The sequence below is a fragment of the Hyaena hyaena genome, unplaced genomic scaffold (genome assembly GCF_003009895.1).
Source record: "Hyaena hyaena isolate Hyena2069 unplaced genomic scaffold, ASM300989v1 scaffold_9, whole genome shotgun sequence".
Lineage (NCBI taxonomy): Eukaryota > Metazoa > Chordata > Mammalia > Carnivora > Hyaenidae > Hyaena > Hyaena hyaena.
In genome coordinates, this window is record NW_024080641.1 from 6,237,934 (window position 1) to 6,255,891 (window position 17,958).

Below are 17,958 nucleotides of genomic sequence, written 5' to 3' on the forward strand. Positions count from 1 at the left end.
AGGCCGAACCAGCCAGTTGACTGGAGATGAGATCACTACTTCTGCTTCTTCCAAGCCGTTAATGGCGGCACTAATCTCTGCAATCCCCCCGAAGGATGTAGCATTGCTTTTGGATTACTACCCTGGGAAGGACAGGGAATTCTAGGAGCTTCCACTTGGCTCTTTTACCGTAATGGCCCCGACTCTGCGGGTCGGCGAGCCAGTGTGGGATTCTGCTGGCTGCAATTATACAGGCGAGACCTGGGGAAAACACAGGGTGGGTCTGGGCACCTACCAGGCCCATTCTGAGTGGAGCTTGGGCTCAGACTCCATTTGTCATCTGACCACATAAGGCCCGCTGCAGTCCACCAGGAAACATCAAAGTGATCTGCCATCTGTAAAAATGACACTGAGCGGGGAGGAGGGGAGTTGTCTATCTAAAAGCCAATCACAACCCTCTGTGGGAGAGGGAGGCTATGTAGAAACTGCTGTAGGTTTTCTGGAAAACGGCTGGACAACATAGAACAAAAGCCACACGAAGGGTCCTCCTCTTTTACCTAGTGATTCTATTCAGAGAATCAGGTCTAATCAGCTGCAATGCAGAGCTTGGGCGCATAAAAATCTTTGCTTATGGTTGTTTATAACAGCACAAGCAAATAAAAATACCCGAAAACAACTAAATAAAAAAAAAAATGCTTCACTAAATCACAGTTTATCCAGATGGGGATTAGTATACAGCTATGTACCACTCTGTTCAGGGTGAAATAATTAGGTATGATTTTTGGCCTTTCCGATCGGCAGAGGTTCATTTTTTTTTTTTTAAAGATTGATAATGCCTCTTGTTGGCAAGAGTGTGGGAAATTTGACATTCTCGTGCACTTCTGGTGGGAATACAAATTGGTGGAACCTTTTCGAACATCCAGTTGGTAGACTCCGCTTAAAAAAACATCATTCATGCTCTCTGACCCGGCGCTTCCGCCGATTCCGAGTTTAGCCTTCAGGAATATACACCCACAGATCCGCAGCCCTGTTGATGGTGGCGTTGTCTACACTAGCAAAAACTGGAAACCACCCAAACAGGGGATGAGTTAAATAATTCATGTTCAGCTGCACAATGAAATCCATATTTCTCCTTTTGAATTCCAAAGAGGCACCTCCAATGATCCATGCCCAGATCCACCAAACTGCTCCTCCCACAACCTCCCCATGGGGGAAGCCAGCCTCACCGTGCACCTAGCTGCTTAGGCCACATCCCCCACTTGCTCTTGATTCCTCTCTCCCTCTCGGGCACACCCAACATGGCTACCACTGGAGTATAAGCCACCATCTTCTGCTTGCTCAACCCTCCAGTGGACTTCTAAACGGACCACCCTGGGTCTACTCTTCTCCCACTACACTCTTTCTCAAGAGAGCAGCTAGAGTGATCATTTTTAAATGCTCTGAAAAATTTTTTTTTAATTTTTTTTTTTAATGTTTTATTTATTTCTAGGAGAGAGAGAGAGAGACAGCGTGAGCAGGGGAGGGTCAGAGAGAGAGGGAGTCACAGACTGAAACAGGCTCCAGGCTCTGAGCTGGCAGTCAGCACAGAGCCCGACGTGGGGCTCAAACCCACGAACCGCGAGATCATGACCTAAGCGAAAGTCGGACGCTTAACCGACTAAGCCACTCAGGTGCCCCTAAATGCTCTGAAAATTAATCGAGGTCATATGCCCGCACAATGGAACATTATTCAGCCCTCAACAGGAATTATGGTCCTGGATCCACGCTACAATATGGATGAACCTTGAACACATGGTGCCGAGTGAAAAAAGGCACACAAAAAAGGCTACATGTTGGATGACTCCATTTACATGGAATATTTAGAATAAGTAGATCCACGGAGACCGTGGATATACTAAATGCCACTGAATTACACACTTCAACATGGTTAATTTTACATGATATGAATTTTACCTCAACAAATAAAGAAAAATCAAATTAGATCATGTCATGTTTCCTTCTTAATTCCTTCCACTAGCTTCACACACAATGCAAATAACATTCCGGGGCGCCTGGGTGGCTCAGTGGGTTAAGCATCTGACTCTTGATTTTGGTTCAGGTCATGATCTCACAGCTCAGGAGTTCGAGCCCCACAACAGGCTCTGCACTGACAGCACGGAGCCTACTTGGGATTCTGTCTCCCTGTCTCTCTGCCCCTCTCCTGCTCGCACGTGTGTGCTCTCTCTCTCTCTCTCTCTCAAAAATAAATATTAAAAGAAAAAAAAAGAAAAGAACATCCAGACTTCTTACCCACAAGGCCCCATGATCCAGGCTCTGCTTTTGGACCTCCTGCTCTCCCACACCCACTCCCCACAAAACTCTGTGATGGCAGTAATTTCATCTCCATTTCAAGAGAGGACACTGAGTTCAGAGAGGCGACACGGCCTGCGGGGATCATGTGGGAATGCAGGCGCCTAAAGCCAGCATTGCCTGACTCCTAACTAGCTCAGGGTTGTAGAGGCCATGGAGGAGGCCACCCAGACCCTCCCTCCCGATTGGGCGATTGGGCACTCACTGCCCCAGATGCCAAGCATGCCGGTGGATGACCGCTTTCAGCTCTGTGGGTGGAAAAGCTTCCTCTCCCAAAGCCCTGACCCTCCCTGAGGACAGCCCCCTCCAATGACAGGCCAGTGGGGCCGTCTTTGAGGCCATTCCAGCTCCAGAGCTGCTGTCCCCCACCATGGGGCCAGTCATAACTACACTGTAACTCTGCCCAGGCCCGCTCCTTCACTCCCTCACACGGCTGGTTTCCACGGGGGCCTCCTGCCTGCTAACCTCCACATCAGAGATGGCTTCCCGGACCAACCCGAGATGTCTGTTTTGCCCCTGATGGTGGGGCCTGCAGGCATAGATTGCATGGTGGGGGGCACTTCCGCTTCAACATGTGACAGGTCAGACTGGCATTGTGGAAGATCCTACTGGGGGACAAACCAGAACGGAGAGAGTAGGGAGGCCAAGAGGCCAGCGAGGAGGCTGGCGCGAGGGGCCAGGGCCCGAACTCACGCCACGGCGGTGAGGACAGGGAGGCGGCCAATTCCAGCAGTGGCCACTGGGTGGAATAAATGGACCATAATTCAAGACTGGCCTGGGGACGGGGGTGGGGAACAGGCGGGGTGACTGGGGAGATTCCGGTGCCCCGGGCTGGCTTCCATCTGGAAGTCACTTGCCAGCTCCAGGCCAGTCTGCTGGGGGCCAGCCCTGGCTCTGCCGGTCACTAGCCGTGTGGCCTGGACAGGATAGCTTGGTGCCTCGCTCACCATTAGAGAAAACTGGGCTGATACCAGGCCCTCCTCATGGGGTGGAGTTGATAACAGTTCAGAAAGCTGGCGTGAGCGAGCGTCATCCTGTCCAATCTGGGCTTTCCAAGTACCTGCCGGGCGTCTGGGAAGGGCCTGGGGTCAGACACACCTGGGTGCAGCCCCAAGGTGGTGGTGGTGGGGGACGTGGGGGTGGAAATCCCTTCGCCTCCGAGCCCCGGAGCTGCAGTGGGAGGACAGTGATTGTTAGGATCATTAAGTAACACTGGAAAAGCCTCCTGCATGTGGTGTGGAGTCAACAAAGGCAGCTGCTGCAGCTACGGCTGCTGCGGCCCCGAGCACCCGAGCACCCACCCGCACGAGGCTCCAAGGCGAGGCTCCGTGTACTTGGCCATCCCACGGCAGGCAGCCAGCCGAGCCCCTGCAGGGCCAAGCCCCGCCCACCCTTCGTTCCCAGCCTGTTCCTCCTCCAGTGTTCTCTCCCTAAATGTCACTGCTGTCACCCAGCTGCCCAGCAACGGAGAGGCTCAGTCCTCTCTCTGGCGTCCCCCGCCGCAGGCCGTCCGCAAGCCCTCCTCCTGTCCCCATCTTTGCTGTCCCCTAGCCCCCTGCAGGCCATGCTGCTGACCCTCCCAGCCCAAGTGATTCTGTTTATCTCACTTGAGCCAGTTGCAACCCTGGGGGCACATGCCAAGAGCCTCCGACTGCCTGCCTGACTCTTAACCCGCTCAGCAAGAGCAAGGCCAGGCTTGGCCACCGTGTCGCCAGGTGCAGCACAGGGCCTGGCACACAGTAGGCCCTCTGTATATGCCAGCTGGCTTGAAGAGACAAACACACAAATGTATGCACATGCCAGCCAGGCTGGTAGGAAGAACGTTAATAAGAATAGAGAATAGAGGGGCGCCTGGGTGGCTCAGTCGGTTGAGTGTCCGACTCGGCTCAAGTCATAATCTCACGGTTGGTGAGTTCAAACCCCACATCGGGCTCTGTGCTGACAGCTCAGAGCCTGGAGCCTGCTTCAGATTCTGTGTCTCCCTCTCTCTCTGACCCTCCCCTGCTCGCGCGCTCTCTCTCTCTCTCTCAAAACTAAAATAAACATTAAAAAATATATATATAGAATAGAGCACATGCTTATAGTACCCACCACCTACCAGGCCCTGTTCTAAGCCCCGGGAATTACTCGTTTCATGCTTGTGACAGCCGTGTGCACTAGTGACTGTTATTTCCCCAATTTTACTGTTAAAGACATGATGTTACAGAGAGATTGAGTAACTTCCCTGAGGTCACACAGCTAGTATGCGGCAGAGCCAAGATTCAAACAGGACTCAGGGCCGCAATCATAGCAGCCCATCAGAAAAGCTCCCGGCCTTTGTCCTATGCTCATCCCAGACGCCATTCCGCCAAAGCCTCCTCCCCTCGGGTGGGCCTGAGGCACGAGGCGGGGGGGGGGGGGGGGTGCGGGTTAAGACTCTTCCCCAAGTTCTCGAAGCTGTCAATAGGACCATTTACAACTTCTTTGTTGATGAATAAACTAAAACGAGTTTATAGTGACTTGGGGTGGGGGGTTACTCTGCTAGAGTCTGATTATTTCTGGGGACCTGATGAATGAAGAGTTCTGAGCCTACATGACTAAGGACCCGAATGTGGAAATGGAGGTCATGGGGAAGCAGGCCAGTCGGGTGGGTGCTGCACCCCCAGCTCTCCTTGCCCTGTCTTCTCAGATTCTGGCCTCAGGCCCTTCAAACCCACCCAGGACTGAAGCTTTCAAACAGGCCAGCAGCTGTGGGGCAGTGCCTCGGGCCTGCCCCTGGGGTGAGGTGGGAGAGACCAAGCCACTGGGACCCCAGGGACACCCCCACTCCGCCTCCACAAGGGTAATTCGGCTTTGTCCAGGGTTCTGAGAGTGCTTTCAATTGGGAAAAAAGGTTCTGTAGTCAAAATAGCTTTTGAAAACCAGTGCCCTGAGGAATAAATGCCCTTGTCCTTCGCAAGTCTACCCTGGTGACATTCAGGGGTTTGGATGCAGAGAATTCTGGGACAGAAGAGACAGGAAGGTGAGGATCCTTGACATCCTCAGCCAAGTACAATGTCAAGGCTTCCTTGACTGTTCATGGCCATAGGGGCCATAGGGCCCTACTCTGAGCACCTGCCCTGTGCGTGCCGCAAGCCTGGGGACTGCTCGTCTCCCAGGACACGATCCTGCCTCCAGGCATTCGCCCACATGGTTTGTCCTGCCTAGAATACAGCGAGGGACCACATATTGAGTCCCCCTGCCTCTGACAAGCAACGTGTGCGGTGCTGTCCTTGTTTCCTAAAACCCTCGTGACAGACCCTGAGGCCTCCTTATCCCCATCCTAGGGAGGGAAAAACAGAGGTTCGGGAAAGAGAAACAACTCACCTGAGGATTCAAACCCAGACGGGTCTGACTCCAAAACATTTTTCCCACAGCACCCTTGCCTACCACCTCCCACACCCCTGCCTCTCTCCCCTCCTCCCCTTCATCTAAATCTCACCCACACTCAAGGCCGTTCCAGGGCACCCCCACTCTCTCTTACCCTGACTCCCCTTCTGTAAACACCATTTCTGCTGCTCTGAGTGCATTCTCCTTCTCCCTGTCCCCTTCACACACCTTGGGAATCTGCTTGGGCGTCACCTCTTCAGGGAAGGCCTCCCTGGATGCCTGGCTGGGTCAGGAGCCCCTCCTGTGTCCCTTCTCTGTTTTCTCCATCACAGGCCGAGGGCTATCCTGTGGTTATTTGTCTTCCTGCATCCTAAGGATATACTAAGCTTTTGAGAGCAGGGTCCAGGAAGGTCCACTGTGCTCATCGCTATGTCCTACGCCCAGCATGGTGCAAGGCACACAGCAGGTGCTCAATAAATGAGTTCGACAGGCAGCCCTGACGTCTGCCATGTGCCAGGCCCTCACGGCAGGTGCGTGGCACAGTGCACCAGCGGGTGCTGCCAGCCCTGTCCTCCTGACCCAGCCCTGCGTCCTGGAGGAAGCCTCTTTCAACCTCCTCTGTCTTTGTCCAATTCCAACACCATGTCTCTTTTTGTCCACCCCAAAAATCTCTGAGCGCCAGCTAAGCGACGAGGCATCAGGGGAGCCTCTGGCAAAGCAGGACGCTGCAGGTGACGCTTCTCGTCCCCCACACCCCGTCTGCCCCGTGGTGTTCACCAAGCACCGGAACATAGCATACCTCTTATGATGCGCCAGGCTGGTTGAAGCGCCACCATCTGGCGCGCGCGCGCGCACACACACACACACACACACACACACACACACACCCGGCCCGCCACGCCCACCAGGGCCACGGCCCCTTCCCCAGACCTGGCCCAGCCGTACCCGGTTGATGAGCTCGCCGACCATGCCCGTCCAGGAGCCGTTGGGCTCGGGCGCCCCGTACAGCCCGTCCTCCACCAGCCGCAGGCGGTAGCGGAAGCGCAGCAGCTCAGCCAGCTCCCGCAGCATGTCCACGCAGAAGCCCTCGAAGCGCTCATTCCCAGACAGAGCCTGGAAGTTTGGCCGGCGCATGACATACGGATTCTCCTGGGAGGAAGCAAAGATGTGAGGTCAGAGACCGGGCATCTAGGGGCCGCTGGGGGAGTACGGATCAGGGATGGAGTCACAGCATCTGCTCCTTGCCCACAAACGCTCCGAGTGGGGAGTGGGCCCGGGAGCCTAGGGCCAAGGGTCTGGAGGCTTCCCCTCCAGCAGATCGCAGGGAGCTGGCTCAATCTCCACCAGCCAACCTGATGCCCAATCATCTCCAACTCAAATGCACGTTAGTAACCTCAGAGTGAAGCACACTGGAGGGAGAGCACGCCAAACTAGAACAGGGGCTTTCAGACTTCTGATGAGGACCTCACAGTAAGAAATACATTTCACTTTCCAATGCAAGTCACACGTGCATGCGTGCACACAGGCACTTACGTAGACTTTGTTCCTTTAAACGGTCTGTACCCTTAGTGACTAAGGACAGCACACCCTGATTATTTTCTGTCCTGCTCTACCTCGCTTTCCTACACGACCAGTAGCAACCCGCTGAACTGACTTGATGAGCTAGCATGGGATCAGAGGGTCTGCGCCACCAGGACTCCAGCTGATGACACCATCACCACGGGGGACAGCAGGCCTGAGATGCCAGATGGCCCAATGTCAAGAGTTTTGGAAGCCTCGGCTGTTTTATAAAACGTCCTGATTATAAAGGTTAACAACGATTCACATTCAAATACCAATCCTTGTGATGCTCTGCAGGCTAAACAAATACCTGAGGTTGTGCATAGGTTTGCTACCCTGATGCTTGTTTCTGAGGCATTCCAGCAAACCTTACTGACCCCCAATGCATCAAATAAGCACAGAAGCAGAGGAAACGTGTCAAAGGGCAAGTAAGACGAGGCATACGAAGATGACGTCAACACAAAGGAATCTTATCTTGACATGGTTATGGTCTGAACAGGTGTTTGTATAGTGTCACTTCATACTTAGGCACAAAAGAAGTTAGGACTCTGGACACCACGGGGGGGGGGGGTGGTGGAGAGGGCTTTGGCAAGAATACCCACGATGGTTACCTCCCGCGGAGTCTCTGCTGAGTGCCCAGCCCCTCCGCACCGCATGTGCTTGCTCAAAAGGATCAAAAGGATTGCTTTAATTCCTGGCAGTGACCTTACACCGGAAATTGAGGCTCACAGAGGTCAAGTGAGGTGACTTATTACACAGCGACAAGGACTATGAGGCCAGTCTTATTATAGGCTCTGAATTCCGGGACCGCACAGAGCCCCACAGCTGGAGGGTAGTGGGATGGAGGGAAGTCAGTGCTTCTCGCTCTCCAACGAAGCTGCCTTTCCAAGCCCAAAACTGTGGAACCGGGAGTAGGAATGTGAGATGACACTAATAATAGCAGCAGTAGCTAGCATTTCTTGTAGGCTTGCTGTGTGACAGCTATTCTGTCGGCGTGGGAAGTTGATATTATTACCTCTGTTTTAGAGATGAGGACACTGAGGTCCCAAGGAGCGAAGTAGTAAGCGGCTGAGTCGGACAAGCCAATCCGACTCCAGGGCTCTGCTCTTAAGCCCCGTGCTAGACGGAACCCAAGTGGACAGAACCAGAGAGCGGCGTGGGGGAAGCCAGACAGATGGGGGACCCAGGCCGGACCCAGCATTAGCGCTGGAAGGCTCTCACCAAGCTCTTTCAATACACAGAGCAGGGAAGCTCAGGGAGGTCAAGTGTCTTGTCCAAGGCTACACGGCGGTGAAGAAGGCCAGTGGGGAGGGGAGATGGGGTAAAGCTGGGGCTCAAAACCCAGTTCCTGGGCACGGTGAAGCCCCCATTCCTTCAACTGGGGCTCAGCTTAGCTGCAAATTCAAGGCTGAGGCGCTGGGGTGGCGGATCGGGGTTCAAGGTCTCAGGATCAGGGCCTGAGCTTAAAGAGTCAGAAACGGGGACTGGGGCCTGTGCACAGAACTCAAGATCAGAAAACAATGACTTAGGACGCAGTGGGGAGCCCCAGACCATCAGAAGCAAGGGGCTTACGGAGCTGCTCATCCAGGGCTTTCAGACTTGTTCCGAGCCTTCTGCGGAAGTGCCGCAGACAGACAGTGGGCTGGTGCTAAGTCGGATTCTAAGAATCCATCCCACAAATGGCTGTGCATCTGTACATAAAATGTATGCCCAATGGAATCATGGCAGCACGCTCCCAGCGGGAACAAAGACTGAGGCAGCCTAATTTGGGACAGGTTAAAAAGATTATTGATGTCATCAAAGACTCCTAGGCAACTACTAAAATAACAAGTTCTATCGGATATATTAAGAGAAAAAAAAAAAAAGCCAAAGAACAACGTGTACAATATGCTACTCTTGGTGAAGGAAAGAGCGAGCGCTGGTATATGCATAGACGTTTCTGGAAGGATGTGGCCTCTGGGGAAAAAATGGGTGCCTGGAGGGGAGAAGGAGCCTGGCTTGTCACCCCTCACCACCAAGTGCTCTTTGGATTCTATTTTACATAGGTTTGTATTAACTTCTGTGTCTTTCCCAATGTGATGAATTGTTTTAATTAAACAGCTTAATGTTAAATATTAAAATATTGAAAATTTTTGAAGTAGGATACGTAAATGTATACAAAACCACGAATGGTCAGGAAAAGCCGGAGCATTCCTAACAAAGAAACTGGAGGATTGACCCTACCAGGTGTTAATATTTAATTTAAAGCTATGATATTTGATGGGGCACCTGGGTGGCTCAGTCAATTAAGTGTCTGACTTCAGCTCAGGTCATGATCTCTCAGTTTGTGGGTCTGAGCCCCGCACTCGGGCTCTGCACTGACAGCGTGGAGCCTGGAGCCTGCTTTGAATTCTGTGTGTGTCTCTCTCTGCCTCTCCCTTGCTCACGCTCTGTCTCTCTCTCTCTCTCTCTCTCTCAAAAATAAACATTAAAAAATAATTAAAATAAATGTGAAAGCTATGGTATTTGAAACAATGTGGTATTGAACCAAAGACAGACAAACTGACAATAGAACAGAGAGCTTGGAAACCCACACATAAAGAGACACTTGAGGGGATCCTGACTGGTTCAGTCAATGGAGCGTGCAATTCTTGATCTCGGGATTGTGAGTTCAAGCCCCACATTGGGTGTAGACATTACTTAAAAACAATAAAATCTTTAATATTAAAAAAGAAGATGCTTTATTTATCACAAAGGTGAGACGGGTGAAGGAGAAAGAATGGTCACCTTTAATAAATCTGCTGCTCAACTGAACATCCACGTGAAATAAATATTCTGAGCTCTTGACTCACAGGGTACATAAAAATCAATTTCAGGTGGATTGTAGCTCTAATCGTACAAGGTAAAATGATCAAGTTTTTAGCAAATGAAAAGAAGACTATCTTCGTGGCCTTGGGGTAGGCAAACAATTCTTAAATTCTATAAGCATTAATCAAAATGGAAAAAAAAAAACGTGGATAAAATGGACTTTTGTGAAATTGAAAATATTTTCTTTTCATCAAAAGATTGAAAGTGAAGAGGAAAGCCACAAAGTGGAAGATATCTGCAATACATCTACCCAGTAAGGACTTACAGCCAGAAAATAGAAGTAACTCACAAATCAATAAAAAAGTCATATATCCTAATTTTTTTTAATTAAAAAAAAAAAAGAGTTGGATGGGGGACTTTCCAAAAGAAGACCATCGGGGCATCTGGGTGGCTCAGTTGGTTAAGCGTCCAACTCTTGACTTTGGTTCAGGTCATGATCTCACGATTTGTGAGATCAAGCCCCGTGTAGGGCTTTGCACTGACAGCATGGAGGCTGCTTGGGATTCTCTCCCTCCCTGCCTCTCTCCTCCTCTGCCCCGCTCTCAAAATAAATAAATAAACTTTAAAAAAGAAGAAGACTGTCAAATAGCCAATAAACCCAAAAAAAAGGTGGTCAACCTCCCTGTTAGGGAAATGGAAATGAAAACCACAATATGGTCGGCATGGGATCTGAAGGAGACTGAGCTCAGGGCTGTGGGGGAGACTGAGTAACACAAGCAGAGGGCTTGTACAGCACCGAGACACTGGCCACGGTGGGGGCTATTATCAAGGACGCAAGGTCAGGAGAGCCTGCCTTTCGTGCTGGGAAACCAGGCGGCTTTCTTACCTCGTGCAATATTCCCACAGGCCTTCAAGGTGGGATTATTAGGCCCATTTTACAGATGAAGGTATAGACCACCTGAAGCAGTAGGGGATGAAATCAGGAGGAGAGTGAGGTCTGGCCGATCCCAGAGTCATCAAAGAGGATGAGGTGTCCCAGCATGATGAAGACAATCACGGGGCCCACCGAGTGTTCTGGGAAAAGTCTGCAGAGGGAGAGGGGCTGGAGGCTGAGGGAAAGCCTGTACACAGCCTTGCCTCATTGGGCCTTCTTTTTATTAATTCTATCTTTATTTATTTATTTTTTCTTTAAGTTTATTTATTATTTTGAGAGAGAAAGAGAGAGACGGAGAGAGAGAGGGAGAATCCCAAGCAGGTTCCACACTGTCAGCACAGAGCCCGATGCAGGACTCAAACTCACAAACCGTGAGATCGTGACCTGAACCGAAACCAAGAGTCAGACACTTAACTGACTGAGCCACCCACGCGCCCGCCCCCCCTTGCGCCTTCTTTTGCACCCTAACGTCCCCGTGGGGCCTCTCTCAGTCTTGGTATCAGCTACCCTCTCGGCTCCAGAGCAGTGAGGCCCCACTCCTGGGACAGCCTCCCCCCAATCTCGGACCTCTCCCTGCTCCCTCACGCCCAGCTCCTCTGCCAGCCTCATCCCCGCATCAGCTCCCCCTCCCCTCCCCACAGCCCCTGCAAGCTCAGGCCTCTCCTCCAGACCTGAAGCCCCTCTCCTCTCGGGAGCTTTCCTGACATCCAGATCTGGCCTCACCCCTTCCTGCTCAACATTGTCCAAGGCACAGGAAAAGCCTAACTGCGTCCACCAGAGACCCTTCCCCACCTACAGCCTCATAGCCTCTGTCCCAGCACTCCCCACCCTATGTGCTTGCTACGTGCCAGGCACTGTTTTAGGCCCCGGGGACAGAGTAGGGAAAAAGGCAAATCCTGACCACATCTGGTCCCAGGCACCCAGTCTGGCTCATGTCTGAATCCCCAAATGCCTGACCCAGGCCCTGCCCAAGGGAATACCAGTCAGAAAACACCGGCGAACACATGGGCACGTCCAGCTGTGCACACGAGGCCGCTGCCTCCACACCTGGTCTGGCAAACATTTCCTAGGGCCCCATGTTCCTATAGCTCATGCTTCCGGGGATGTCCGTCCATTCCCTCTGTGTGCTCCCCATTCCTCTACGGCTTCTTTTTTTTTAGATGTTTATATTTTATTTATTTTTGAGAGAGAGAGACAGAGGGAGAGGGAAAGAGAGAATCCCAAGCGGGGTCTATGCTGCCAATACAGAACCCAGCTCGAGGCCCGAACCCACAAACTGTGCGATCATGACCTGAGACAAAGTCGTATGCTTAACTGGCTGAACCACCCAGGTGCACCCCCTTCACAGCTTCTAAAGTCCTGTCTAATGCCACCTCCTTTGTGAAGTCTTCCTCAAACCTTCTAAAGCTGAGTCAGTTCCTCCTTTCTATGGGTGGGGGGGAGGTGTCCCTCATTACCCTGTGTTGGAATGATCACATCCAGGTCTGTCTCCTCCATCAGACTGGGATCTCCTCCCCCAGGGCTGCTCAGGAGTAAGGAAACCACAAGACCATCTGTGACTATTCATGTGCTTCTGGCATTTGTGTAAGGTCTGGTGCACAGCAGCTTCAGCAAATATTTGTGGAATGAATGAATGAATGAGTGAATGAATGAATGAATCCATCAAGAGAGGCATACACGTCAGGAAGGGAACAATGCTGGCTCTTGGAGAAAAGAAGAGACAAGCATGAGAAAGAGATGAAGAGTCCAGGGTCATGGCGCGGCTCTCCTGACAACCCTCTCCCTGACCTCTGTCCCGGCTCCCCACCTAGAACCCCGTCTATTCTGGCCCCACGAAGCCTCCGGGCCTGACCATACTCCCCGGCGCACACAGGTGTGACTTCTCCCAGCCAGCCCAGCCCCGCCCTCAGGGCCCCTCACTGAGGCTGTTAAGAAGTGTCTGGCTTCCCATCGGGAGGCCATCTGTCCCTCCCCACCAGGCTCACTGGCCCCTCTCCAGAGGGACGCGAGGTCCACATTAGATCAGGAGTCCCCTAGGGACCGAGAGAACAGCTCTGCACTATGCGACTCGAGGGGGCCTCTGACGTCCTGCGGGACCCTCTGCGCCCACAGTGATGAGCCGGCCCAGCTCACGGGCTGGCTGAGGGGCTCCCAGAGATGGAACGTGCCAACAGGCCAGGGCCATGGCTGCCTGGCACACCAGCCTCCGGGCCCAGCCGCTCTGGGCCGCCTCTAGCCCACCAGGTCCTGTGTCTCACCGCCTCCGGGACCCCCCGGTGGCCCTGTGGCAGGGTGCAGGAGAGAGGGTGCAGGCCCCAAGCAGGTCACTCGGCTGCAGCCGGGGTTTGCCCTGTGACCTGCTTCCTTACCTTCCAAATGAAAACCGGACAAACCTCCTGGAGTGGCTGAGAGGTGTACAGAGCAGGGCCCAGCACAGCGACTGGTATAGAACGGGTGCTCTGTAAATTGTCGCTGACGCACAAAGGCCCTTGGTCTCTGATCTGCTAAACGCAGGAGTGGCACCCACGGGGGCTACGGGACCACGTCCTTGGCTCGTGCTCAAGTACAAAGGACTAGAGATGCAGAGCCGGGCAGCTACGGCTCACGCTCCGGGGCCTCAGGGACGTGACTTCCGCCACGTACTTGCTACGGGGCCCGGGGCAAGGTGCCTGGGCTCAGGGCCCTGGTTCCTGCATCTTCAAGATGGATGTTAAGTAAGCTGTCATGCTTCGACACCCTCAGTTGGCAAGGGTGGCAAAATGACCCACTCTAGCGATCGTGACTTCCGGGGGCCAGACAAAGGGTATGAGGCGCCCTACCTGAGCAGCCTCGTGGGGTCCCCATGACCCTAGTCATTCTCATCTCTGCCGCGCGACAGCCGGCTGGCAAGGCCCGTGCGCTCCCGTTTCAGCAGCGACTAGGCTGGTGACACCGCGGCCACAATCAGGATTGCTGAGTGCGTGGGTCACATCGCCTGCTGGTCTGTGTGTGGTGTGAGGCGAGGGATCCCCCTCCTTCACTAGGACTGGGCCAGGGCACCGCTCAGGAGAGGCGCCTCCTGCTACTTACTGCCCACCCCCCCACCCCCCCCGCAAGGGCCACTCACCAGAATGGTCGTGACCACCAGTGTCTTGTTGGCCAGTGTCTGCGACAGGTTGATGTCCAGGGTGGTGGCGTTCATGGCCAGGGTCCGGTTAGAGTACCAGACCCCGATCTGGGGCAGAGAAGGTACCATCAGCACAAGTCCGGCCGGCCCCACCCCATCGGGACCCTGGAGTGTCGCCGGGTCTGCTCACCTCACGGTGGCCCTGCCGGGACTTCTCCAGGATGCGCAGGGTGTAGTTGGTCCTCTGCCCTTTGCTGTTGAACTCGACCCGCCCAGTCAGCCCATCATACTCTACCTAGCAGGGCGGGAGGTGGGCAGAGGGAGGGGAGGCAGGGGCCCAGACGTAAGGGCAGGAGAGGCCCAGAGGGGTGGAGACAGAGAGAGGAGACGAACAAGAGAGGGAGAGGGACCAGGAAGGACCGCGGTTAAGCGAGAAAGACAACGCGCCAGCCAAAGAAGGGAGATGGAACAAAGAAGCAGGGAGAAGGCCGTGCGGACGGGTAGAGAGAGGTCAGGAGGGGAGAGACCGAGGAGAGGAGGAGGAAGAGGCCCAGAGAGAGCAGGAGGTGGGTGGGGTTGGTGGCGGGGGAGAGGGCAGAGGGGCCACAGGGTGGACACAGTGAGTGGCTAGGCTTGAGACAGACGGCCCTGCCCCCTCGGCCCTCCCCGCTCCCCGCTCACCATGCGCAGGTAGTTCATGAGGCTGGTCCCGTGGGGCCAAATGTTGGCCGACGTACAGGCCAGCGGCTTCACGCCGATCTCCTGGCTGCGGTTCAGCTCCCGGACGGCGCTCACCACCACGTGCACGGCGTCGAACATCAGAGCCGCCGACAGCTGGTGTGGGGGGCAGGGGGAGGGTGACGATGAGGAAGAGGCAGCTTAGGCAGGGGGCCCCAACGCCCCCCGTGGTGCTACCCCGGGGCCCTCGGACAACTCGCGTCTCTCCAGGAGCAAGAAACCGTGCAGGCCGGCAGTGAGGCCCGGTCTCTGAGTGTCTCTCTCAGGGAGTCAAGATGGCAGCGGGGAAAACGTGCGTGCCACCCATGGCTTCGTGGGAGTAGCGTTTCCTGAATCACGTGGCCCCGCATCTGCCCGGGGAAGGTGTGGACGGCCAGCTGTGTCACCTCCACAGGGGGATGCTCATGGGCCCAGGGTGCGCCCGGGGCTCTGCATCTGCGCGGCTGACGCAGGGCGAGGGAAGAGGGCCACAGCCTGGCTGTGTCTGGGGGCACGTGTGTGGGGGCTGGACGAAAGTGACTGTTTGTCTCCACACGGGGTGGGCACGGCATCAGGGCTGTGAGCCTGTGTCCGTAAGCAAGCGGCTCTGAGCTGGAGGCCTGGCTCTCCTATTTCCTGGGGAGGCCCAGGTCCCCACCCCATTGAGAACCTCAGGTTCCTCCCCTGTGAAATGGGGAGAAGTGTCATCTCAGCCTCCACGTGCCAGTGTAGGCGCCAAAGAAGATAATACATGAAGAGTTCAAACCTGCCCGGCATACACTGAACGCTTGATACAGATGGGCTCCGAGCAGTGACTGAGGACACAGAGCGTGTGCGTGTGTGTGTGTTTGCGAGAGTATGTCTTCTCTGGGTTGGTGTGAAGGTCTGAGTATCCGTGTTGTGGAGACGGCTGCGGGGGCACGCACAAATGTGCCTCTGCCCACGTATGTCTGCGCCGCCTGACTCCGTGTCCGTGTATGCTTCTCTGCGGTAGGAGAGCCTCGGCACCTTGGCACAGGACTAGAGGCCTGGGAACGAATGCGCGTGAATCTGTACCTTTTGTGTGTCTGCATTTATTCGACGTGTGTCACCGGACACCTACCCTGAGCCGGGCTAATTTAGGTGCTGGGGATAAAATGGTGAAAAAAACAGAGGGAAACTTCTGCCTTCATGTAATTTACAGTCTAGATATCCATATCTGTACCTAAGCAAAATATAAAGCAACCCACAGGGTGATTAGATATGCAGGGACAGGTACTGTGCAGAAAAAACAGTAGGGGAAGGGGCTGATCAGAGGGGAGTGTCTCGTTTTTACGGTGGGGACCAAGGAAGGTCTAATAACTGAAGGAATGTTTGAGCAATGACTTGGCAACAAGGGAGTGAGTTCTCTAGGGAAGTACATGTGAAGCAGTGGGAGGAGTGAGTGCAAAGGCCCTGGGGTGGGCATGTGCTGGGGCCACGGAGGCACCTGGAGGAGGCCAGTGTGGCTGGGGCAGCATGGGAGGGAGAGAGGAAGAAACAGATCAGACTTATCCTGGGGCCACACCGTGAGGCCTCGCAGTATGTACTTGGGGCGCAGGGGGGTTCTGAGCACCATGTGACCAAAGTACAGAAGAAGCGCTCACCGCGGGACCCGGGTAGGTGCTGGCTTCACAGTTCTCCCTCCAGGACATGTTGAGGCTGCGCACAAACTCGGGGTAGAAGGGATGTGAGGTGTTGAACATGGAGAAGCCCAGGATGTTGGAGGTGTCCTCCACAATCCCGTCCAAGTGCAGGATGGGGAAGTCCTGGGACCAAGAAGAAGGGGTGAGGCCAGGGGCCAGGCCCCACACGGGGCAGACACCCCGGGAGGGCGGTGGGGGCCGGAGGGGCCGCGTGGGGTACGCACCATGGTGGTGAGGATGTATTTGTAAAATGCTGAGGTCATTCCCAGCTCTGAGGCCTGGAGTGTGTGGGGCGGCAGAAGAGGCGGAGGCCCACAGGCAGGAACGAGGAGACGCCAAGAGAGGAAGAGAGATTTAGAGACAGGCCTAGTGAAGACACCCGTGGGAAACACAGTGAGAGACCCGCAGAGACAGAGATGGGGAGAAGGAGCCGCACGGCGGCAGCGGGAGACCCCGCTCCCTGATGCTGCACTGGTGCCAGGTGCCCCGGGAGGAAGGAAGGTCTCGGTGGAGGAGAGAACGGCACCCCCAGATGCCTATGTTCCCCTCGAGGGCACTTCCAAGACTGCCTTCTGGAGACAGAGAGGCCAAGGGACGCCTGAGAAACAGGGTAGGCTGGGAGGGTAACCTGAAACTTAAGTTTATCCCCACGCTGCCCCAAAGCCAAGTTCGGGCTGCTACTGGTCGCAGGCCAGCTAACCCCCGCTGCCATCCTTACAAGCACTTCTCAGCGAAAAGGCAGCTGACTGCAATCTCAAAATGCCTGTCTGGGGCCCCCTTCTTCATAGCCCTTGAGGCGAACAAAACTAGAAGGCCTCTCCTGCCACGGTGCCCAAGCCTGTCCCCGCTACGGTCATTAGGACATTACACGGCAGGGGCGCCTGCGTGGCTCAGTCGGTTGAGCGTCCGACTTCCGCTCAGGTCATGATCTCGCGGTTTGTGGGTTCGAGCCCCACATCAGGCTCTGTGCTGACAGCTCAGAGCCTGCAGTCTGCTTTGGATTCCATGTCTCCCTCTCTCTCTCTGCCTCTCCCTGACACGCACTCTCTCTCAAAAACGAATAAATGTTAAAAAAAAAATTAAAAAACAACAACAAAAAAGAACATTACACGGCACCAGCCAGTGTCGGCCGAGTGACAAGAACTGTTATCATGAGGCTCCATGAGAGGAGAGTGACCGTGGGTCCCTCGGCTCGGCTTGCGGGACCCCAGCCCCGGCCTGCCTGCCTCCTGAGCCCGAAGCCTTTTCTCTAAGCCTTCTTGCCTCAAGGGCCCTACGGATTCTGTCCACGCATCTTCCTTTACGCTACGACCAGCAGTGACATATGGTTTTAATTTAAAGAAAGAAAGAAAGAAAGAAAGAAAACTGGGGAAAAATAAATAATATAGATTAGGTTATGAGGACGAATTAAGAGCAGAGAAGCGATGAAGGATTAACGAATGTGGGTCACTGCTGGAGGGCATGTGGTGGGGGGCCCTGGGGCTAGCCCCACCTGGGCGCCCTTGAGCCAGCCC

At 54.3% G+C, this 17,958-nt stretch overlaps 1 protein-coding gene across 4 annotated transcripts in view; it reads right to left on the reverse strand.

Annotated features, from left to right (window-relative positions):
* The window catches only part of GRIK5 (glutamate ionotropic receptor kainate type subunit 5), a 53,463-nt gene that overhangs the window by 26,019 nt on the left and 9,486 nt on the right, over positions 1–17,958 (reverse strand). For 3 of the 4 annotated variants that reach the window (XM_039250892.1, XM_039250882.1, XM_039250901.1), the window contains 6 exons: positions 16,669–16,722; positions 16,406–16,567; positions 14,745–14,897; positions 14,254–14,358; positions 14,064–14,171; positions 6,622–6,825 (listed from right to left, as the gene is read on the reverse strand). In XM_039250892.1, the coding sequence (XP_039106823.1) occupies positions 6,622–6,825; positions 14,064–14,171; positions 14,254–14,358; positions 14,745–14,897; positions 16,406–16,567; positions 16,669–16,722 (786 nt within the window). The remainder of the gene's footprint in view (positions 1–6,621; positions 6,826–14,063; positions 14,172–14,253; positions 14,359–14,744; positions 14,898–16,405; positions 16,568–16,668; positions 16,723–17,958) is intronic. The other variant, XM_039250896.1, reaches the window with a different exon arrangement.